This window comes from Furipterus horrens, unplaced genomic scaffold, assembly GCF_987537825.1.
Source record: "Furipterus horrens unplaced genomic scaffold, mFurHor1.1.pri manual_scaffold_5, whole genome shotgun sequence".
NCBI lineage: Eukaryota > Metazoa > Chordata > Mammalia > Chiroptera > Furipteridae > Furipterus > Furipterus horrens.
This window is the reverse complement of record NW_028327175.1, coordinates 196007608-196030781: the sequence shown is the minus strand read 5'-3', so window position 1 is coordinate 196030781 and position 23174 is coordinate 196007608. Positions and strand designations below refer to the sequence as shown.

The following is a 23174-nucleotide window of genomic DNA, read 5'->3' as shown; positions in this document are numbered from 1 at the left end:
GGGGGTGGCGCGGGGGGGGGGGGGGAGGCGCACAACAGCGGGGGGTCCTGCAGAGCACACTGAGGTCACCTACCGCTGTTTTCGGCTGATACTGGCCGTGGAAACAGACTCTTACTCAGGGAGAAGGCGGGGGAGCAGGCGAGGCCGTGAGGGCTGCGGGGCCACCTGGGGTCACAGGAACCAGGCAGCCTGCTCTCTGCTCTCGGGCACAGCGCCCACCCATTTCCACAGTCAGCTCCCAGGATGGCGTGGCGCATGCGTCAGGCAGATTTGAAACACACTGTGTGGAGACCCGAGGTTTGGATTTGCAGAACTGCCAGAAGTTGGGATTGGAACTGTGGAAGTGATGGATTTGAGTCTTAGAAGTTTGATGCAAAAATAAAAGTGACCCCAGGGATCGAAGCCCACGTGCGTGTGTAAGGCCCATCTGCCGAGGTGGACATGGGGGGCGGGGTCAGAAGCAAAAGGGGAAACTCAGAAGAAAGGAAGGGAACTGGTGGCTCGTGGGCCTTGGTCACCCAGCCGTCTGCTGACCCACTTCCTGAAGCCCACTCACTTCTGCTTGATTTGGGTCAGCGATTCAGGACACTAGGGTTTCCGTTATGAAAAAGAAAGAGTAAAAATAAGTGACGTCAGGTAGCGCATGCTCAGTTTAATGCGTCATCCAGCGGGGGCGGCCGTCCCAGGTCCAGGCAGGGGGTCAGCGGGGCAGCCCGCACTCAGACGGCGTTCCTCTGCAGGAGCTGGTCCAGCAATTGCTGGGGAGGGAGGACACGAAGATGCCACGTTCAGGGTCAGCACCTGCGCCACACCCGCACCACCCCTGCCAGCGGCCAGGCCGTTACCTTTTTGAAGACTTCTGCACGGAGCCTGTTACTCTGTAAGAGCACCCTTTTCTTTTGCTCTTCTTTTTTCTTTTTGACTTCCGGCAGGTTGTTATAGATTCTGAAACAGATGCAGAAAACATTTTGAATGGCAGCGAGACGGCGCGCGCCTGCGGGGACCTGCGCCCCGACCTGTCAGCAGGCGCCTCCCCGTCAAAGGGGGACTCGGCTGCTCACGGGCCTTCTCGAGCCTGAGATGCCGGGACCCAGGGCTCCCTGGGCCACATCCTGACCGGGGCTACCCAGGCAGCAGGAGCCCGACCTGCAGAGTCCCAGGGAGGCCCGTGCAGGAGAGGCCGATTGTGCCTTTAGAAGTCGCTTTTCTGGTCCCTCTCTCTCCATGGTCATTAACTACTTCCTTGTAAAATGAGGGATTCCACACCTGCGGCCTTGCAGCTCTGAGTGCAAACTTGTCCCCAAATCCCTTTATGCCACTCAGTGTTTTCCTTCCTGTGACCCAGAAAAGGAGCAGCAAACAAATGGAGGCAGCAGGACTTCTGCTGGAACGACATACACAGAGGTATGTCCATGCGTGTGAGCTTTATCTCCGCACCAACTGCGTTCCTACCTAAGCAGTTTCCAAGGGCATTTCAGGGATAAGCATGATGGTTTGTCCTGGTGCAAAATTAGAGCTTCCAAGTGTCAGGTTAGGGTCCAAGGGACCCCTCTTTTGGACCCTTCTTTCCTACTCCTAATAAAACCGCTTCTGTCCCGACCCAACCATATTCTGTTAGCCCCCACGGACACCGTGGCCCCTGTGGCCAGAGCTCTTGTATTGCTGCTCACGTGGCACTTGACTAAAACATCTCTTTTTCATGTTTTCTCATGTATGAAAGCCAGACAAATGTCACTGAACAGGTTCCACTGTTAACATAATACTCAGAAACCATGACAATACAGACGCTAACAAAATGAGCACCTGACACTGTCTTTGTTATTGGGCACGCGGCCGATCACGTGACGTTAATGTTTTCATTTCCTCCTCCCAATCGTTGGGAGCGGCATGGTGTCCTACTGTCCCGGGAGGAGGAGACCCAGGCCCAGCGTGGTCAGGAGACTGGGGAGAGGCCCTCCGCTGGGATTCGAACCTCTGTCTGACTTTGCGCCACACTGTCCCCCAGCCACTGAGCACAGAGTGAGCTGGAAACTTTTATGCCCGCACAGTGCCTGGCACACGGTGGGCATCAATACGGTTGGAATAAATAAGTGAACACATATTGCCACGTCCAGGAGCTTTCTAGAAAGGACTATAAGGAACTGCAGGAAAGCTGAATGTTGAAAAGCTCCACAGTGGAAGTCACTTCCAATCCACAGAGACCCACCTTCCTGATACAGACCCTCTGAATCACGTGGGGAGTTCAAGGTAAAAATTCTTATGACTCCCCCCTGGGGCCCCTGAGGCAGCGTTTGTTTTTTAATCCTCTCCCAAGGACATGCTTATTTATATTTGGAGAGTGGGGGAAGGAGGGAGAGAAACATCGATGTGAGAGAAACATCAATCTGTTGCCTCTCTCAAACACCCGACCAGGGACCAAAGCTGCAACCCAGGCATGTGCCTTGACCGGGAATTGAACCTGTGACCTTTCGGTTTACAGCACAAAGCCCAACCTACTGAGCCACACCAGCCAGGGCCTGCAGTATTTTCTTAAAAGAGCTTCCTAAATAAATTATAGTATGATACATCCACCTAACAGACCACTTTGCAGAGTTAAAACCCATGAATTAAATCATCTATATCCCTATCTCCTGACCCAGGAAGACCTCATAGACACATTAAAAAGTGAAAAAAGCGAGCTACAGAAAGATCAAGCGTGATCCCATGTGTGGTTAAAAGTTAGATAACCGTCTATGTACAAATAAAAGTCTGCTTTCAGGCAGAGGGAGGTCTGGAGAGGGACCAGGGCTGGGCTGTGGGGTCAGAGGAGATTAGCTGGTCGTGAAGGACTTGAGCTGCACCTCTGCTAGCTGAACTTTTTAAAAGAAAATGTAATTTAGCAGCATAATTAATAACAGAGAATACAAAAGAAAGGAAAATGCCAGTGGGTTCCCGTGGGCGGGTGAGGCCTCGGAGCCAGGGTCAGAGCCCACCCAGAGCACAGCACGCAGAGCAGAGTGCAAACCAGGACCTGGCTCCACTGGGGACCTGGCCTCTGGCCGGGGACCCAGGGCCTTGGGGGTCACCGCCTCGCTCGCTTGGCCTGTCCAAGTCTCCGTTTCCACGTCAGGGAAATAATGGGGTGATATGCTCCGTCCACGGACGCTGTCTTGAAATCTGTTATTTGAGTTGGAAGGCTCCATAATAGCAGCTTTGGGGTTGGGGACCGAGAAGCAAGGATTTGGCTGACTTTTTTCACTAAATTGAAAGGGAATACTTTCGGCGTGAGGTATGCATAACTTCGCACTTCTGAAACAGCAAGTCTCAGGACCCGGTGGCCCTTTAAAAATCCCAGTTAGAACGCCGCGAATCAGGTCGTTAACGGGACGGTCCCCCTTCTCCACGCTTTTACATTTTTATTTACCGAGAGGTTTCCTATGGATGATCCAAATTGGCTAATGATCACGGAAACAGCGTCATCGGGGTAAAAGCCGAGACTTCGCCCGAAGTGGAGAGACTTGTCTTCTTCCTCGTGACGTGGCTTCTCTACGGGCACCCTCAGTTGGGTTTAATTATTGCAATTCCTCCCACTGCTAGATACTTTATTATATAAATTAATGACATTTTGCTTGCATGAACCTGGCCAACATGGCTGGGTTATTCCATTTCGATGAGGAGGCCAGGTTCTAGAAAGAATGGCAGCCTTTGTGTGCGCCGGCTCGGTGAGAATTCGTGAGCGTCTAGAATAGCAGCCCGCCGAGCAGAACCGGGCGTGTTAGCTGGCAGCGGGCCGCCCAGCCCGCCCGGGAGGGAGTGCCAGAAAGGCCGGCTGTGGCCCTCGGTGGCTTCCCTGGCTCCTACGTGCCACCAGCCTCCAGGTTGCGGTCCTTTCCCACAGGCCTCGCCACGGTCAAGGCCCTCGAAGAAGCTCCTTCTCTCCTCCTGGTAAAACTACCTTCAAAGGTGCGCAGGGGCAAACAGCACCTGCCCAGGGTGATGGGGAGGGGGGGTGCACAGAAGCGGCCCTGCTGCAAGCCTGGAGATCTCTCAGAGACCAATTACGGGAGCAGCTCAGCAGCCAAGACACACCACTTTCCAAAGCATCTTCCAAGAACGGCATTAACATTCAGAGGCACAAATTCGACAGCCTCACTTCTGTTGAGCCAGCTTTTCAAAGTCACGGCCAGGAAGACCTCAGCCCTTAACTGTGGCCCTAGACATCGGTCCCATTGGACAGCGCAGGGATCCGTGAACTGCCCAGCCCCACCCCCAGCCTCGCACAATCCCCAGGTACCTTTTAGATCGCATGTGCATCTCCTTCTCCGAAATGTACCTTTCTTTGGGCTTGAATAAGTTATCTGGAAAAAACAGAAAGAAGATTAACTCCACAAGGTATGGATGTCACACAGATCAGGAGAAACCCTTCAGTGAATTGAGCATGTACGCCATTCCTGATCCTTCCTCTAAGCCCTGGCCTATCACACACACTGCAGGTCCCAGCAGATACTCACACACCATTGAAACCAACCACCAACACGTTGGACTTGACGACCGTGAACTAGGGGCACGAGGCTGGCATCTGACACCCCTGGATGGAGCCCTTCACGTGCTTCACTGAGAGACAGGTGGGGAGCCGGGCCTTGCCAGGCCAGTGCCAGGGGGTACCTCCGTCTCACCCTGGGTGCAGGGCCCAGGTGTGTAGGCAGCCCACCCACAGAACAGCGTCACACTCAGCTCGGACAAGGTCACCTCCCAGCTGGGGCCTTTCCAGAGCAGGTGCTGCCACAACTGTGGCCTCTGGGAGGCACACTCAGCCCTGCATCCTTTCTAAGGGGAGGTCTGCCCCTTTGTGATGTCAGAAAATGCAAAGGACAGCACCCTAATAGCAGTGTCTATCTAGCGTCCTTTAATTGAATAAGTACACAATGGCAAACAATCACTATGGGTCTGGACTGTTTTCCAATATAAATATGTATTATTAAGCCCAATGATAGTTACAGGTAGCCCACCTAAAATGGTTTTGAAAAAAAATAGCACAGATCCTTTAGCAATAACTCTGAATCATCACGAGGCTCTCAGCCCTACCCGCTGGCCAAGAGTCTGGTGTGCAGAGATGCTCCTGGGCGCTCATTGCATGGGGTGTCTTGGGGTGGCTGCCTCGCTTTCTGGACACCGGCAGAGCAGCCGCGGGCCCGCCTCATTCAGCACAAGAAGAGAGGAAACGTGGGCCCCTTTCTCACGTTAGAGCTGAAAGGAGCTCCCTGTGATTCCCAGCAAAGACCCCGCCGGGTTTCTAATGACTGCCTCCCCCCTCCCGGGCGTGTCCTGTCACTAAGCACTCCAGTGGGGCCACGGAAGACTTTTGGGCTTGAGAGTCTGCAGACGTTTCCAGGGACATACAAGAAGGTGGATAGAGACGTGAATGCTAAGAACGTCTTTCCCATCTGGGGAAACGGAACACGGCTACTGATGTACAACGTGGAAACATGCATGACTGAGCTTGTCTTCTGTCCAGTTACAGCAACACAAAGAAAACATATGGCACCATTACTCAGCCTCAAAGACGAGATTTGAAGGAGAAATAAAACAGAGGAGAAAGAAATCAGCAGGACTTGGCCGGTAAAGGGACAGCGTCCTGGTGTTTGGAAAGGCGTCAGGCCACATTTTCTCAAAACTGTGTCTCTTAAATGGCAAGTTCAATGTACACATTTAAAGGGACTTCGATGATAACAATGACTCAAATGACACACTTCACCCTAAAACAGCCACGTTTGACTACGGGTAGGAGAGGCATTGCTGCCCCAGTTCCAGAGTTTACTGGAGCATTTTGAAAACAGCCACGAGATATGGGGACGTGTGGATGCTGAACAAACTTTCATTCTTGTTGCCAAGTGGACTTTCATCCTGCGCCTCATTGTGAGGCTTATGACCGGAGAGCCCTGCAGGACAGAAGGGAAAGCACTCAGGAAGTAAAACCGGGGCAATTGGGGGAAAGAGTCCTTATAAACTCATTGTTCCCTTGCCATTCTGCAGCTCGGCGTGTCTACCTTCATTCATTTCATTGGAAATAACTTGGCCTTTCGGTCTACTTCTGATCTGTGGACAGAAAGCGATCTGCTTCTCCCCAGGTTTCTTAAGGACACACAACACAAGACCTTTCTCATCTGTCTGGAAAGGACACTAACAATAACATCCACCTTCAAGCTAAATCATGCTTCTTGCTTCCTTTGCGCACGGATGGAAGAACTGACTGTTCTCTGACAGGCACATTTGAAAGTCCTTTTGTGAGTAACATTGGGAGAGCTACCCCCAAGTATTTATTCAGTCGTCTTCTGGAAAAGCGTGCGGAGGGTCACAGCAGGCTCTGTTGGGAGGCCGTGGCCAGGGCGGGAGCTCTGTGATGAACGGCTCACGGTCGCTACCTGCTGCTCTGACTTCCGCCCTCTCAGATCTGTGGGCCAATTCTCTAGCCTGACGCTCTAGGAATGCAAAGTCACTTTAATAAAAGACTTGCGCCCACCAGGAATTGGCAGTGAGGGCAGCTCTGCTGGAGGAGGATCTGCTTCCGGCGAAGGCCGCTCCTCTCTGGTCCGTGGTCGGAAGGGCTCTCTTGTGTGGCTCACCTTGGACATGTGGGGAATGCGATTCTGATTAACCGCAACTGCTCGCTGCCTGCAGGTTTCCCAGAGTGACCTGGTGTGATGCACACCGATCTGCACTGACCGCGCAGGGAGGTTTTTATGGCATAGCCACAGGATGACAATCCAAAATGGAGAAGGCAGGGGTCCAGGAGCCATGGGTCCTCAAATGGAAGAGTGGGTGGGAGGAGTTGGGGTGGGGGGGCTTCCTGGGAGAAGGGGATGCTCCTGAAGGGTTTTCTGCATGTTCACAAGTTAAGGGGACAACTGAGGAGAGCCCCGTGGAGGACCCCAACAGGCAGAGGGGAAATGGACAGAGACAGGAACAGGGCCACCAGGCTGTTCCCACTGCCAGGCCTCCTGCCTGGCCGCGGCCGGGAGGGCAGGTGACAGCCGTGGCTGGTGATGAGCAAAGGCCTCAGCTGTGAAGGGAGACTCGCTGCGCAGCCCAGGTCTCGCGCTGCAGGCATCAGAGGTTAAGGAAGAGGCTAGACTTAAGGCAGGCAGTGAGGAAGAGGGACAGGTGGGGGTCCTATCAAGGGGCTTGGGGACCCTGATCCTGTCACCTAAGGAGGAAGGGGGCGGTGGGCAGCGGCAGGCAGGAAGGGGTCTGAGCTGCAGGGTAGGAATGGAGTCCAGGGATGCTCAGAGGCTGAGCCCCAAGCCCACTGGGGACAATGAGGGACAGGTTTGGGGAGGGCATTCAGAACAGGACAGTCAGACCAGGCAGCAAAGGACAGAGAGGGCCGCCACGGACTGAGCACCTGCCATCTGTGGGTGCTGCACTGGTGCCTCCCATGTACCGTCAGCCCCCTGCCCCAGGTTCTTCCTGCACAGTTATGGATGACCTTGGAACGTGACCTCCCCAGAGCCCCACAGCCGTGTCCGGATGGTGGCTGGGTAACTGGTGACTGAGTGGGTGGAGCCCCGATGTGGGAAGGAGAGAGAGGCCCTCCGACGGGAGACTGGACCTCCAACTGTGAGCGGAGACTGCCTCCCGCCTTCCTCCTTCAGCTCTGGGGTCTCCGTCATCTCCCCACAACTCGGCAGTCACCACGTGCCACTGATTCTGCCACCCAGGAACCTCTGGCCTCTGTCGCCGCATGCACTCTAAGTCCCTGCCCTTGACTGACCTTCATCCATCTTGCTGGGAGCCACGCTATGTGATCCTGCCTCAGCCTTGGACTTCAGAATAAGGTCACACTCGGAGGCAGCACACACAGCACCTTGTCATCTCCCTGGGCTGATCCTTGGCCCCATCTCCCTCTGTGCGCCACACCCCGACTTTACAGTCCAGCTGAACTGAGTTGAGCACCCAGCAACCTCTCCCTCCTGGGCTTCCCCCATCCCACACCCTGATTCACCCTAATGCAGTCCGGGGGCTCCTCCATCAGGAGCCTTCCATATCCCCCAGGTAGGAACGAGTCCACTACCGTCTGTTTCCATGGCAACCCAGGATGTTTTCCCCACAATTGGGGAGGTCTGTGCATGGCACACAATGAGTTCTCAAGAAAGGTGTTCTGAGAGATGGATGAGGACACTCCCGGTGTCACTGCTGGAACCACACAGAGGTGGCCCGGGTGGCTCCCGGGCGAGGAAAGAGACACGTGTTAATTAGCTCTCGGACCTCAGGCTGTCACCGAGACAGTGAGGAAAGACAGGCCGGGCTGTAGGCAGGACCTTTATGAGGCTGCCTCCTGGTCTCTCTGTAATACCCACGGGGTAGAAAGTCCCCTCAGCGCTACACAGGGCACCCACGGAACACTCACACGTGTGTGCAGGCACACGTGTGCACTGGCCTAGCCGTGGAGACTGCTCAGAGTTCACCAGCCAACAAGAAGCAGAGCTGGCCCTCGGGTCCACGTCGCCATTGTCCCTGCACGCTGGGTGCTGGCCGTCCCACAGCCCCTGCCCCAGCGGGTGTCGGCCAGCGGCCAGAACTCCCACCTGCCCCCCTCGGGTCTGCTCGGAACCCAGACAGCCGGGCAAGCCCTGGGCGGAGGCGGCCGCCCCGGCTCGGAAAGCCATCCTGTCTTCTTCCTCAGAGACGTGTCGACGCTGTAGCCAGGGCTCATTCACGCATGTGATTTGTGAGCGAGTTCGGCGTGGAAGAAAAACATCTGCGTTTCGCTTTCATCAGCCTGCCAGCAGACGGGCTGAAGACAAGATGTGCGCTCCAGACGCATTTAATGGGCCTTAAACACTGCTGCTCACCCGCCCGAGCTCGCAGGAAGGGGCTCCAGTTTCAGAACGCGTCTGCTTTAACTGACCTGACGGACACCCTCGGGACGGGAGCCTTCCCCAACACACAGACATGGCAGGGACGGGCAGACGGGACGGGAGCCCCGCGCCCCACTCCCACCGACAGCCCAGGGCTTGCTGGGACCGTCTTGGGATTTGGGGAATGAAAAGGTGCCTCAGTTACTTACAATGATTGACCAGGTCTGATCACCTTCTATCATACACTGTTTTAAGACTTTCACATAAAGGAAGGTGAACTTGTAAGAGAACCTCTTTTGGGCAAAATACCTCAGGGTGACGTAGGGGCTAGGACGGTATCTCTCCAAAAAAGAGATGTGCAAGCCCCCTGGACGTCTGATGGTGACTTTGTCTGGAAGCAGAGTCTTTGCAGAGGAGCTCAAGTTAAAATGAGGTTGTACTGGGCTGGCGCGGACACTGATCCAATGGCTGGTGTCCTTATAACAGGAGGAGACTCACGCAGGAAGACACAGACACCGGGGAGGCCACCGAAGCGGGAGGCTGAGGCTGGAGTGACGCACCTGCTAGCCACAGAATACCAGGGATGCCAGGAGCCACCCCAAACCAGGAGAGAGGCACAGGGTGCAGCCTCCCCTGGAGGAGACCAATCCTGTTGACACCCGACCCTCGGACTCTGGCCTCCGGACCCTGAGAGAACCTGTTTGTGTCATTTTCACCACCCAGCCCCTGGTCACTGCTTATAGCTGCCCAAGGAACCACACACGGAGGGCCAGGCAGTGTCCCCCAATTCTGGAGAAGATGGTGTTTCAGGTCACTTGGGGCAGGCCATGCGGCACAGCCAGAGGGTCACTGGCCCAGGGGATGAGGAACCCAGTGGTGCTACTGTCAAATGGCCTCACACAAAAGTCCCCAAGTGTCCCTGGGTCTCCATCTTTTCCTGCACAAAGGGAAGGGGTCAGACTGAATAAGAAGCCCCTTGCTTTTCAGTCACTTCCTGTCAATGAGTGTCTACCACTTGTGTGCTTGTATGAACCCCCCAAACCCTGAAGTGCTATCGTTTCCTGTTTGTTGACAACACACTTGTCACCCTAACCTTCTGTGTCTTCAAAACTCTTCAGGCCAGCGGCCCTCATGCCATTGGCATCCCTGCCGCCCTCCCCAGGACAGGGCTAACCAGAGCAGGCCCCGAGCACTCCCATTTATGGTTGACATTTGCCACAGCAGCTTGAGAGGGCAGCATCTCCACCCGGATCCCCTCTGTTGAGCCAGGGACCCAGCGGTCCCTGGAGAACACACAGGACAGAGCCTTTTTCTTAATCTGCCAGGTGGCTGGAAAGGCCGCTGAGAGTCACATGGGTGAGTGGGGGACACTTTGACACATTCTTTGGTTGACCTCCTTTCCTTAGCATGCTGGGAAATGTCCCTGGGAAGGAGCAGTGGGCGTTTGCCAAACCCTTGGCTACAAGAAGGATGCATTCCAGTCTGCCCTTGCCAGGGTCTTAGACCCCCCGGCAGTGCTCTGGGGAAGGAGGACCAGGGCCTGCGTGGGCGGCGGGGGTCAGCAGAAATCCTGTTACAACGCCCTCTGTCTCCTGTTCCCTGGCCCTCCTGCAAGAGCTTGATAACCTTTGCAAAGCTGCATATTATTATCAATAAATAAGACTCTTTCCTCAGAGGACTTTTCTTCAGCATTTATACCATGATTTCATGTCCTGGAGGCCAGAACGTTCTCCTAGGAAGAAGGATCTTGCTCCTCCATCCAAAGGGGTAAAACTGAGGTCCCCTAGGCTTCTGGGTTTTCAGGTCCCAGCTGCAGGCCATCAGCACATGCTGCAGGGCCCCCAGCTTCGCTCCTGTCTCTTCTTGTTATTCTTGCTGGTTTAATAGTTTACGAGCTCCAGGAAGAGGGGACTGAGGTCAGTCCTGCTCATGGTGCTGTCCCAGCTCCCAGCACAGGTCTGCCCCAGAGAAGGTTCCTGATGACTCCTTCTCTGGCGAGGGACAGCGTCGCCTTCACAGGGTCAGGATGACCCTGGCTTTGATGCGCCTCAAAGGCTGGCCCTCGGTTCCTGGGGCTCACAGCATGAAAGGGGCTCAAGAGGACCCGTGTTGATGTGGACACACTGGAGTCCACCCCTCACCCTGGGATCGGTTTTGCAATCTATAAAGGGCAAAGGGGGTCTCTTGCTAATATCGGTCAGGAGCCAAAAAGTTGAACTTGCTACCCTGGCTGTACAGTGATGTGGCTTCTTTCCCAGCTCTCATGGAAAATTGTGTCCCAGGTCATTTCTGCTGAATTCTGTGCCCATATGGAATCTCTCGAAATGGGCTGGCTCCACGGGCAGGCTTTGTGTCGCTGAGGGTTAGGTACTTGGAGTGGACGCAGGTCCCATGGGTACCAATGGCAGCACTGAGACCAATCCCCGGGGTGCAGGTTCCAGCCCCAAGAATCCCTCAGCCTCCACCCCCTCCCCAGCCAACGAACTCACCACTAAGCGGGTGGGGGATGGTGAACTGCTTCTTGCTGGTGCGGACGGGCAGGGAGCCCTGCTTGGGCCCCGGGCTCTCCTTCCTCTGGGCCCTCCTCTGCTGAATCATGTGCTCCAGCTTCTTCAGCCGTTCTTGCGACCGAGAGATGAACTGAGGCTTCCGGGCCTCCAGGGCTTCCTGAGGAGAGCCAAGAAAATGCTGGGTTTAAGGGAAGGGACACAGAAAGGCGCACCTCTGTCCAATCTGGTCAAGAAGCTGATCAGAAGTATGGCACCCAGAGACCAAAAGCCACCGTGCGCGGGCATGTCACCGTTTTCTCCCACCAGTTCACGGAAAGGCTGCCGCAGACCTGTTGGGGGCGGGTCCCGGCCGCCAGTCCCCGCCAGCACCCAGGTCCCACAGCAGCACGGTGGACTGCAGCCAACATCAAGGTTGCGAGAGCAAAGGCAGCCATCTGCCCGTTCCTTCTTCCACCCTGTCAGTTCATTCATTTCTAAGGGACCGAAATCGGAGGGCCCTACATTCCCCCCGCCAGGGACAGGAGTGGGGAGGGACAGGAACCACGAGCCACTCGCTTCTGCTGGGGGCTGGACGCCTGAGGAAGCACAGACCCAAGGCAGCCCCCCGCGGTAACATCTCCTCCCCAGGAGAAAGAGCTGGCAAGTTATCCCCGCCTGTGCAACATGGTTCTGCACGATCCACAGAGGTCGCCAGAATTCCCTGCGTCTTCTCTCCGGCCCATCTCTCAGGCTCCTGCACACTCCACGCACTGAGCCCTGCACACAAGGCTGCTGACACAGAACGCCACTCCTGGGACAGGTGTCTCATGGGTGCTCATCGCCTTGGGGAGTCCCTGTACCCATACCGGGAGGCAGATCAAGTTAGCCCCATTTGACAGATGGAAAAACTGAGGCTCGTTGCAGTTTGGTGGGGCTCGGCTGGGGGGCGGGGAGTCCCATGCCTTTCCCACACTGCCTTTCATGGTCTTAACCAGCTGCTCCTTGAAAAGTCTGTTCAGGTTGTTCTCTGCCTCGGCTACTACCCCAGCCACAGCCACCGGCTCAAGTCTCAGCTCTCCCAGTAAGCTCTGGGGGTTTCCCTGTTCAGCCTGAGCACCCTGGTGCCTCATAGCCCACCTCGTGCAGAAGTGACCCACACATGTCTACCTCCACGCTGGCCCCTGAGCTCCTGATGGAACAGGGCATGTCTCATCCACACTGTATCCCTTAGAGCCAGCACCTGAGCTCTGCACATAGTAGGTGCTCAGCAAAGGCCTGCTGAAGGTGCTGCACCATCATTTCTCCCAGCCTTCTGGGTGCTCATAGCTCCCAAGGGGAGGGCACCTGGGCCTCCTGTTCATGGACAATGTGACCCTGGCAGCTGGGCCAGGAAAGGAGTCTTCTTGGTGCCAGACGTAGGGACCATGCACAAGTCCCCAGGGCCTGGAGGGCTGGCTCCTGGGAACAACCTGTTGACCCAGGTAAGCCTGCTGCCCTGGCTGCCTGTCCTGAGGCTAGAGCCTCAGGCTGCTCTGGGGCCCCACGACTCCCTCCCTGTGGGCCCAGCGGGCCCCAGGTGTGCAGGGGCCAGTGACAGAGCCACCTGCACAGGTGCAGGGTGGTTTACACCATCACAAGGGCCTTCCCAGAAGGGGTGGCTGTCAACCCACTGCGCGCAAGGGCTTTCTACAAGGTGTCTGCGCCTCTCATTGTTCTACCCCTGTGCTTCTGAACTTTAAACATGTGTACATATTACTTCTTCAGCCTGGGAAAGATGCCACATGAAAGCTTCCGTGTCCTTGAACTCAGGGCCGTATGACTTTGACCAACTTCCTTAATCTCCCTAGGGCTTCATGTTGCTACCTGAAGATGGGGTCAGAGGGACTCCCGCCCCAAAGGGTTGTCCTGAGGATGGAAGGTGCTGATGCCTAAGAAGCCACTGCCCAATGCCATTGCTATGGTCACTGTCACAGGTGAGATGATGTGATCCCCACTCTTGCTCAGGGGAGTAGATCTCATTATCTCCATGACTCACACTGTGGAACAGAGGCCCAGAGAGGTTAGGGCACCTGCCCAGAGTCACACAGCCACAGCAGAGAGGAATCAGATCTGCAGCCTCAGAAGTGGAAGTGAGGTCATGTGAACATGGAGCCCCCAGGAAAGGTCTCCTCTTAGTGGGAACCAAGGCCAGGCAGGCAGAAGGCCTTACCTGCAAGGTCAAGGAGGAGGTGGCAGGTATCTGCTGGCACTCAGAACAGTCTTCCTGCAGCTCGGGGGGCTCCGGGTCCTCAGAGGGCGCTGGCCGGGGTGGCGCGCGTCTGGGCGCGGGTGCGGGGACGGTCTCGCTCTTCTTGCACTCCTTGATTTTTACAACCAAGTCACAGCATGTGTAGTCGCCTAGGAGGGAAGGTTGTGGGTCCCAGTCAGAGGGCACTGGGTGAGTTTCGCTGGCTCCCCAGCACGGTTGACACGGAAGGCGACACGGAGAAGGAAGATGCTGGTGGGCTATTTACGGGCCTCGTTAAGCCGCGATATCCTAGCTCATCCCGAACCCTGTTTGCGGGCAGCCAGCCAGACTTGACGACCGGCCATGCTAATTATGCCACGGGGTTTCCCCTTGGCTTCTGATGTGCACACACCTTTGCTCAGGTTGAAAAGAAATCTTTCTGTGTACTAAATGTTACCAGCTGTGAGGAACCATGGTCAGCCTCGTGCACCTACATACCTGCTGCCTTCAGCGCAGCCACCTCAGCACCTAAACCTCCCTGGCTGAGCCTGAGAGCCGGCTGTGCCTCTGGCAGTGACCCTCTCAGCCTCGGGGGGAGCTGGCCTTGCGCACAACAGGGCTGGGACTGCCTGCCCTATGAGGCGCGGCCTGCTCCTTGCCGGGGGGGGGGGGGGGTGCGGGGGAGCTCGCTACCATGAAAACCTGCTGATCCCGCGTCCCCTGGCTCCCACACTGAGAGAAGGGGCAGCCTCGGGAGGCGGGCTGTGTGAACCGGCCTGACGCAGCACCATCTTCCATGGGAACACCCAGGAGGAGCCCTGTCAGCTCTGCCTCCCTTGGTCCTCACCTCTGGAGGACAAACTCCCTAGCTGAACCCCACTCTCTTCCTGGGGAGGGGTGCTTAGGTCTTGGAGGGGGCAAAGACACGCAGGTAGAGGGACACTGGGTTTCAGGGAGCTTTGCTATTGAGACTCCGCATGCTCGGAAGTGTCGCCAGACAGGCAGCTGCTGCTCATTGGGGAGAAACCTCTAACCAGTTTCTGTTCCACTGGGGGAGCAGACAGAGCGCCACGCCTCTCGGTGCTTCCTGTGGCTTCCAGAAAAGGCTTTTGTTTCCACCCAAAGTAGAAGGAGAGCTGTGCTCACAACATCTGAGAAGGCGTGCCCATCCGACGCCCCGACTCCTGCACACGGCGCTCTCGTGGCAATGGCAGGTGGGCTGCAGAGCTGCCGGGGGGCTGGAGCCGCTCCTGAGGGGGCTTTCTGGGGGCTCACTGAGGAGCCCCTTGTACACGCTGCTCTCATGCCCTTGCCTCTGAAGCTCAGTGCCCTAGGGACTCCAGTGACCTTGACAACAGGCAATAGAGTCTAGGGGCCAGATATCTGGTTCCAATCCCCCCTCCACCATGATCAGCGCCCCAGGCTCATCTATGACATCAAGTTACTACTATAACGAGGCCAATAATATCACACAGTTATTTCTTTATTTTTAGCATATTATCTATTTTTATAAATTTACCTATATATGCAATAAGATAGTTATATACTTTATGTAATTGTATTTTATAGGATAACATATTTATATTATTAAGATTAATATTGGCATCTAGGTAATACTATAATAAAATAATGATCAGCATCATTGTCACTCTTGCTCGGGCCGCTGTTTTTTGGCAATAACAAGTAAATTACCGCATTTCCACTTCTTTACAATAATGAACAGAAAATGAGAGTGTGAACCTGCTTGGGACTCGCTGGCTACAATTAAGGGGAAGATGGGGATCACAGGTGCGGAAGAAGCAAATCTTTCAGCTTAACTCGGCGGTCACTGCACTTCAGCCCGAAACTGGTTGATTTCATGCTGAGCTGTAAAGGAAATGAACAGAACTAAAGAGCCAATTTGAAGTGCTTCATAAATATGATCAAAGATCGGGCCTAACGTGGGAAATAGAGAATTAGAGGTCTTATAACACCGCTGAGGTCTCTGACCGCAGAGTCCTGCTTCTCCGTACGCTTTCAGGACCTTGGCCGTGAGGGACCCCGATGTGAAGGCTTTGCAGGGCTGGCCCGACACACGATACCTCCCCTTCCTGCCTCTCCAGTCAGCCCCGCTCCTCCCTCCACCCCCAGGCGGACCCTCACTTCCAGACAAGATCTGGAAACCCCATTTGGGGCAGATATAAATACCTCCCAGGGTCCCCAGTCAGAAAAGGAAGTGAATTCCAAGACTGTGGGATTGGGATTCCCATTCCCGTGGCAACGGCTCCAAGCTCCACCCCTCAGCCCTGCTGGGGCCACTGGCAGCACCTCCTGGCTTGGCTGACATCGTTTTTCTGGTTTCCTCAGAGCTTTTCACATCCCTCAGTCCTGTCAGCCCCAACTCAGCTGGAAGCTCATGGCCCTGTGTGCATCTTCTGAACTATTTTTGAAAATCAGAATCAGAGAGGATCCTAGAGCCTCTAAGGGAAGCATGTGCCACGTGAGAACAGTAACAAAGGATAACTCCCGTGGCCACATGAGCCCAGACCCCAGGCTGCAGTCCACGTGGGGAGAAGGAGACGTTGTGGCCAGCCAGGACAACGAGGCCCAGACAGGTCACGTCTCTCGTCCCTTCCTTCCCCATTCCCTCCCCACAGGACCACCACTTCCCAATGACATCAGCAGTGGAGTCCCAGCAGCCAAACGCTCCTTTGGTCACTCCCATTTCATGTGGGCTTTCTATTTCTTTCTTGCCACCGAGAGTCAGTCGGAAGAAACAAAACATACTTCGTTTACAAGCTGGCCCGGAGAGACCACTTTGGTACGTGAAAATGGGAATGCGTTTAACTGCTTTCTTAAATGCCGTAGCGCGCATTTGTGTCTAGGAGACGCATTTCCCTTGTGCCTAAGGAGGGGAGGGATTTCTCCGTGAAAACAAAATTACCCCTGTCTTATTGAAAATCAGCCTTTCGCAGCAATGTGGAGAAGGCATAAGTCCCTAAAAATCACATGCTGCTCCTGAGCCCACATGCAATAGACAAGCCTGGGGGCAGGAGAGCGGCCCCATGGACTTTAATTCTGGCGAGCTGTCTCCTGCTGGCCAGCCGAGGAAATCACTTCCTTCTGACGTTTTAAAGTGCTCGGTCCAGACAGCTGTGAGTTGCTTTACAAAGAGTTGCACCACCGGCCGTGAGTTATACAGAGCGACTGTGGGTTCACACTTCTCTTTCTCAGGCCCACTCCCCCCTTCCTTTTTGGGGTGAGACTACACAATTTAATCATCATTTCAAAACAGTAGGAAAGAAAGGTGGTTGATCGGTTTTCATTTGGCCTTGGAACCTCCAGGTGCCCGATCCTGTTTCCCCAAAGCTCTCACTGGAGGTCAGCAGCCAGCTCTCACCCTCTCTGGGCCCAGCGGTTCCTGCCGTGCTCAGAGCCGTCTCTGTGTGTCTCCTCTGGATGCCTTTCCAAGAAATCTTTTGGGTCAAACTATGAAGTAAACACAGTACCCTTTAAAAAGCGAGATTCCAGGCATGGACCGTCTTGAGGTTGCATTAGTGCTGATTGGTTTAAGAAAAATGCTTATTATTAAAATGGTCATTGTGTTGGTGGGAATGCAGACCGGTGCAGCCACTGTGGAAAACAGTATGGGATTTCCTCAAAAAACTAAAAATGGAACTTTCTTTGGATCCTGTGATTCCACTGCTGGGATTATACCTGAAAAATCCTGAAACCCTAATTCAGAAGAACCTGTTCACCCGTGTTCACAGCAGCGCTGTTTACAATAGCCAAGTGCTGGAAACAGCCTAAGTGCCCATCAGCGGATGAGTGGATCAAAAAACTGTGGTACATTTACACAATGGAGTACTATGTGGCAGAGAGAAAGAAGGAGCTCCTGCCATTTGTGACAACATGGATGGAACTAGAGAGAATTATGCTCAGTGAAGTAAGCCAGGCAATGAAAGACAAATACTATATGATGTCACCTATAACATGAACCTAATGAACAAAGCGAACAAATGAGCAAAATAGACCCAAAGGCATGTAAACAAGGAACAGACTGACAGTAACCAGAGGGGACAGGGGAGGGGAGAAGGGGGGAAAGAAGGGGAAGGGTCTAGTCAAGGAACAGGTATAAATGACCCACGAATGTGGACAATGGTGTGGGGACTGACTGTGGGAGTGGGGGTGGGGGGCAGGGGAGAACAATAGGGGGAAAATTTGGACACCTGTAAAAGAACAATAAAAAATAAGGCAATAAAAAAATACAACGGTCATTGTTAACATCTTACATGTTAGCCTTAGGGGAAGCGGGATGAGGGGTACAGACCCTCTTTGTGCTATGGCTGCACCATTAGTTCAAGCTTAAATGTTTTGAAAGATGGCCATTGGTGATAGGTTAGGACAAAGTGGAAAGAGCAGTGTTTTTTCAGCTTGTTCAAAGTCGTTCTCAGTAACTGCAGTGGGACTCACTCTCCCTGCATCTGCCAGTGCACTGGAAATGGCATCAACATGGTGGTCAAGTCCTGTGCTGTATTTATTAAACACCCCGATGCGTCTCAGCACGGGTCACAGTGTCTGTCCGTCTGCTGCCGAGCAGAGACAGGCCAGCAGCTACTCAGGACCCCGCCCCCCACCCGCACCCAGCTCAGCTCTGCTCACCCGCCCCTGTGCGGTCCGTCAGAGAGGTGAGGGCACAGCTTCTCCCAGGGTGGCCAAGTCTGCAGCGTGGCACCACTCGGAAGGATGGAAGGTATTTGAAATACAGTTGATGGAAGGAATTTGGAACCCCCCCCCCCCCCAGAGATCTGGGCTCTCCTCCTGCCTGGTTCCGTCTCCCATTGACCCTGTGATCCTGCACAAGCCCCCCGGTCCATCTGGCCTCAAGTTACTCATCTGTACGACGGGGTAATAACCACTCTGCCTGGTGAGGAAGAAATGTAAAAACTCAAAAAGAATAGTGCCTTGTGCAAAGGTGAGTCTTTGTTATAGTTCAACCAGCCCTAAGATAGCCCATAGGTAAGGCACATTCTTCAAAATATGCTCCTTAATAGGAGATGCATAGACTCCTTATTTCAAATTTAGGAAGAAATATACACGCAAGGAGACACAGGCAGGAAGACCTTTTGCCCGATCCTTGACCCATGTCCCATCTCCATGTCCCGAGACTGCTTTTCCTGCCCATTGTGTCACTCCTTAATTGGATGAAGGCCAGGGAAGGTCATTGTGGGCTAGAGGTTGTACCCACCTTACATGGTAGATGAGATCTGTCCTCTGGGTGGGGCAAACCAAGCCATCCTCCTGGACCCGAGGAAGCTCTGGGGCAGGGGGTGGGGAGCGGGAGGGGAGGGGAGGGGCTGGGGAGGGGAGGGAGGTCTGCTCTTCAGCCCCACTGGCCCTGGTCTTGTTCCTTAAATGTGCAAGGCCCCTCCTTCTGTCATGTCAGGGGCTTTTGTGCTGGGAAGCAGGTGAGAGGAAAGGAAGTGGAGCGAATCGCAGGGGCAGGAGAGGATCTGAGACCCTCCAATGACCTTCAAAGGCAAAAAGGGGTCTGAAAGGGCAACCCCAGCCCCTGCCCCATGCCACCTTTCTGTTACTCTCCTCACCCTCAAAGATGCCCTGACACCTGGACACTAATAATCTGCGCACTTGGGGAGAGTCATGCCAAGCCTCCACTCAACCCCAGACAGCCTTCCAAGGTCAACGCAGGCCTACAAACATCCATTGTCTTGGAAAAATCCTGTCACAGTGGGACAAGCTCTGGGGTCACACAGGTATGCCCTGGAATTGGGGGGGGCGAATTCAGTGTGAATCAACAAGGACGGGGTTCCCAAGGAGCTGGCAGAGCACACCCTGCCCAGATCTTGGGCGGGAGAGGGGGGCTTCAGGGTGAGCCTCCCTCCTCCCACTGTCCATGAGGACACAGCTGGGGACGTGCCCTGCAGCCAGGCCTCCATGTGGCCACAGCCTGCTGTTATTTATACACTTGGGGGGAGGGGGTTCGTTTCCTCCATGAGGATGCCTTTCTCTCATTAACGCTAATGAGAGTCACGTGGCTAAACCGAAGGCATTTCATTTTCCAGATTTTCTAAAAATAAAATGTGGTGAAGGAAAACACATGTATTGTTTCTCTCTGAGACTGTAAAAACCACAAACAGAAAGGAAATAGACAGATTCACTGCCCACGAGAGCCTGTCCCCCACCCCCCCGCGATTGTCACAGCAGATCAGAGACTTGACGTCCAGCTGGAGCAGAGGTGGGATAATGTGAACTCCTGCTGAGCAGGTCACAGGAACAGTTTCATCAAGGCCCTCGTTAACCCTTGAACAAGGCCCCGGTCTTCTCCTGTTTGATGACGGGGTCCTGGAAGGCTTTGTCAGCAAGTGGCCTGTGGCAGGGCCCTGCATTAAGGTTCAGAATAAGAGCTGTAGCCCTGAAAGGTTACTGTAAAGAAAAATCACTAAAAAGGGGATTTTTCAAAAAGTCCTGATGACTTGCACTGTCGTCGTCGTCGGCAGCCGTCCGTCTCGAGAGACGATGGTGTAGCTTCTTAAGAGTCTATCTGCACCGCCGAGAATGGCTGTGCAGTCCGACTCGGGAGTGACATGGTATCTGTCTCCTCCCGTGTTGAATCAACATCTTGCGATGACGCTGGAGTGTCCTCTCCAGTGAAGCTGAAGCTACAGAGCCTGGGCAGGGTGATATGGAGGGTCTGCTGTTGCCCATGCAGCAGACCCCCCCTCTCTTCGCAGCTGAAGGGTCCAAGGGAAAGACGGAGTCAATACAGCTTGGCTTCAGGTGCGCCGCAGGAGTTGCCAGTGTTGACTGCAACGTCGAACCGCCTTAGGGACTCCGGCTCCGGATTTTCTGTCGGGGTTTACTCCCTTAGCCTTTCCCCTGAAGAGGTATGCCGCAAGGCAGCGGAGGTTTTTTGGAGTCAGAGTTTTCCTTCTCTGATGTGCCCTGACTGGAAGATCGAACCAGCAACACTTAGCTCGCAGGCCGACGCTCAATCCACTGAGCCAAACCAGCCAGGGTAACTTGCACTGTACATATGTCATTATGTACGGCAAGAATTTAAAAACACCTCTCGGATATAATACAATCACACTTAGACACACGAACATCCTCTTCAAGTTCCATGTTTGCTGACAAGGTGCTGATAGAAGGCCCATCTGTTCTAAATCCTAACAGCACCGTGGGCCGAACTCAGCACATCACAAAATAGCAACACGGAAGCGAGCTTGTGGTTGGCCTCGTCTCCTGTGAGCGTCGTATTTTCTAAAAGTGGTTAAATCCTCTCAGTCTTCAGGTGGCATCGTCATTTCTAATTTCTACCTAGGGTCGTTTTGCTGTTTCCTTTTTCCATCACTGGAACGTGGTGGCATCTTTAAACGTGGCCACGTCTCCACGCACAGTCCGGTGCAGGGCCTGGGACCTACGGACACCCCCAGTCTCTGCCCGGTGGTGACGGCTTTCTTGTCCCAGGGACCGGTGACTGTCCGAGGTCCATGCACTGCCCCATACATTCGAAAATGAGTAACCACCAGTCTGTTTCTTCATTCAGTGACTTATTTACCCCCAAATCTAGACGATACCTTAATTCCTTCCTTTCCTCCTCGCCACACGGAAGTCAGTCAGCCAACGATCTTGTTAGCTCAGCCTGAGACCCACCTTGGACCCTTTGCCACCTCTCCATACTGCTCACCTGGGTGACGCCCCTGCTCTGTTCTCTGTCTTGTTAAACCTGAGAGCTTGAGAGAACCTAAGTCAGAGTGGGAGGGTTTTCTGCTTAAATCCTACTGGCTTTCCCTCTCACCTAAAATTCTCCCGATATGGTCTGGCTTTTGCTCAGGAGGCCTCTCTCCTGTTCCCTTTCCTCTCTGGTTCCACTGGGCTTGGTCTTGACCTTGCAATGTGCCAGCTTCATTCTTGATCACATTGAGAGTTTTTGATCCACTGTCCCTTCTGTCCCCAATGCGTGCCCTCTCTCCCTTTACAAGGTGGGCTCCTTCTTATCATCTAGATCTTGGCTGAAACGTCACCCACTCAGAGACATCCTTCCTGACCAGCCCACCTAGAGAAGCCAGCAAGTAGCCAGCTGAGGCCCACCACCTTGTCTCGGTGCTCTGCCAAAGCTCTTACCGCCTCTCAGACGCTCTCACGGTGACGCTCCTCTCTGTTGTCCCTCTCTGTCCACTCAATAACAAGCTCTGTGGACAGGGACCTTGCTCGGCTCACAGGGTCCCTGACACCTGGATGACACCTGGCACTCAGTATACACCTGCCAGGTGACTCACAGCCTCACGTCTTCAGGAAGGGCACTTAGCCCACAAGGAACCTGGCAAAATCCTCAAGACGCACTTGCCTGCCAGGTAACAGCAGATGATGAAGCGATGCAGGACCCCCGACCCAAAGTACCATCAGGGCCCTTCGGACAGTTCCTTAGGACTCAACAGTAATTCGATCATTCAAAGGTACTTTTTTGGGGATCAAGATTCCTGTTAGGGATGAGGGCTGTGAGGTGAGCAAGCTGTAGAATTTGGGAGAGGAGGAGGTTGCCTTCGACCTGGGACAATTCCATCCTCACTCTTCTGATAGCGCAAACGGGTTCTTCTGGAAAAGCCAGGGTGCTCTAGATTTCCGTGGTCTCGGGGAAAGCTGATTTGAGATGAAGCCTAATTCCTAAGCGGCAGAGCCAGCTCTGCACGCGCTGGGCCTTGTTTGCTGCGAAGTGTCTGCTCTGCTCGGGAGGGAGCCGGGAGCCTTCCTCACCTGCCCGGGCCACCCCAGTCCCAGCTCTTCTCTCCTCCAAACGCTTTGATGAACTAGGTGGCAAACTTGACCGATTCCAGCTTCGCATTCTCTCTCTACGCACTGCCCTCGCAGAAGCACAGATGGGTAGAACATTAGACAAAAGCCAGATGGAGAGAGGAGTGGAGACAAGGAGGCAAAGAGATCAATCACACTGAGACCGGAACCGTCTGCTTCCTAAAGCACTGGTAATCATCGCTCTGGCTTTTCCCCGGGCTGGGAATTACACACTTTCCCGTTCTGACACGACCACCGGCCGAGCCTTGGGAGGCCGATTTCCAGAAGGGAAGCTGGAGATCAGCTTTACTGGCCGCGCAGACCAGACAGCAAACCCTGGTGTGTCTTCAGGGAAAACAAGGTGGCCAGACCTTGTCTGAGACTTGAAGGGGGTGTGCATTTCCTTGCAGACAAAAAATCAGTCCACATTGTAAAGGGGAGTTTCTCTGCTGGAAAGGGAGGTAAGGAACAAGTTTGGCGTTGGCGACCCTTCATTTTAAGTTCCTTGCGCCTGTGCCACAAGGGACACTTGTTAAATAGCATGTGACAACCTGCAACATTCACAAATCCGCTGCATTTCAAAGTTACTGTCTGGAAGACATTGTCGGCCAAGCAACACACTGGAAGACAGTCATGGTCTGTGGTTTATATCCTAATGAAGCTGTTATTGAGTAAGTCTGTTAGAAAGCAAGCCTGCTCACCATGTGGCCAGCAGGTCTACAAGAGGTGGGGACAGCTGGGAGTCACATGGTACGCAACGAAGAGCCCGTCCTGCTCAGCAGCTGGAGCCCAAGTGAAGGACGTGGCTGCACACTCGGCATCCTGGTCTTT

The 23174-nt window shown here is 54.2% G+C and overlaps 1 protein-coding gene across 1 annotated transcript in view; it reads right to left on the bottom strand.

The window, feature by feature from the left end:
* Positions 1-627: 627 nt before the first annotated feature.
* Positions 628-23174, bottom strand: part of CUNH10orf90 (chromosome unknown C10orf90 homolog) — an 87173-nt gene continuing 64626 nt past the window's right edge. The window contains exons 3-7 of the mRNA XM_090278687.1: positions 13536-13723; positions 11327-11504; positions 4274-4337; positions 846-945; positions 628-758 (exon numbers count right to left, since the gene is read on the bottom strand). Coding sequence (XP_090134813.1) covers positions 720-758; positions 846-945; positions 4274-4337; positions 11327-11504; positions 13536-13723 — 569 coding nt within the window. The 3' untranslated portion in view covers positions 628-719. The remainder of the gene's footprint in view (positions 759-845; positions 946-4273; positions 4338-11326; positions 11505-13535; positions 13724-23174) is intronic.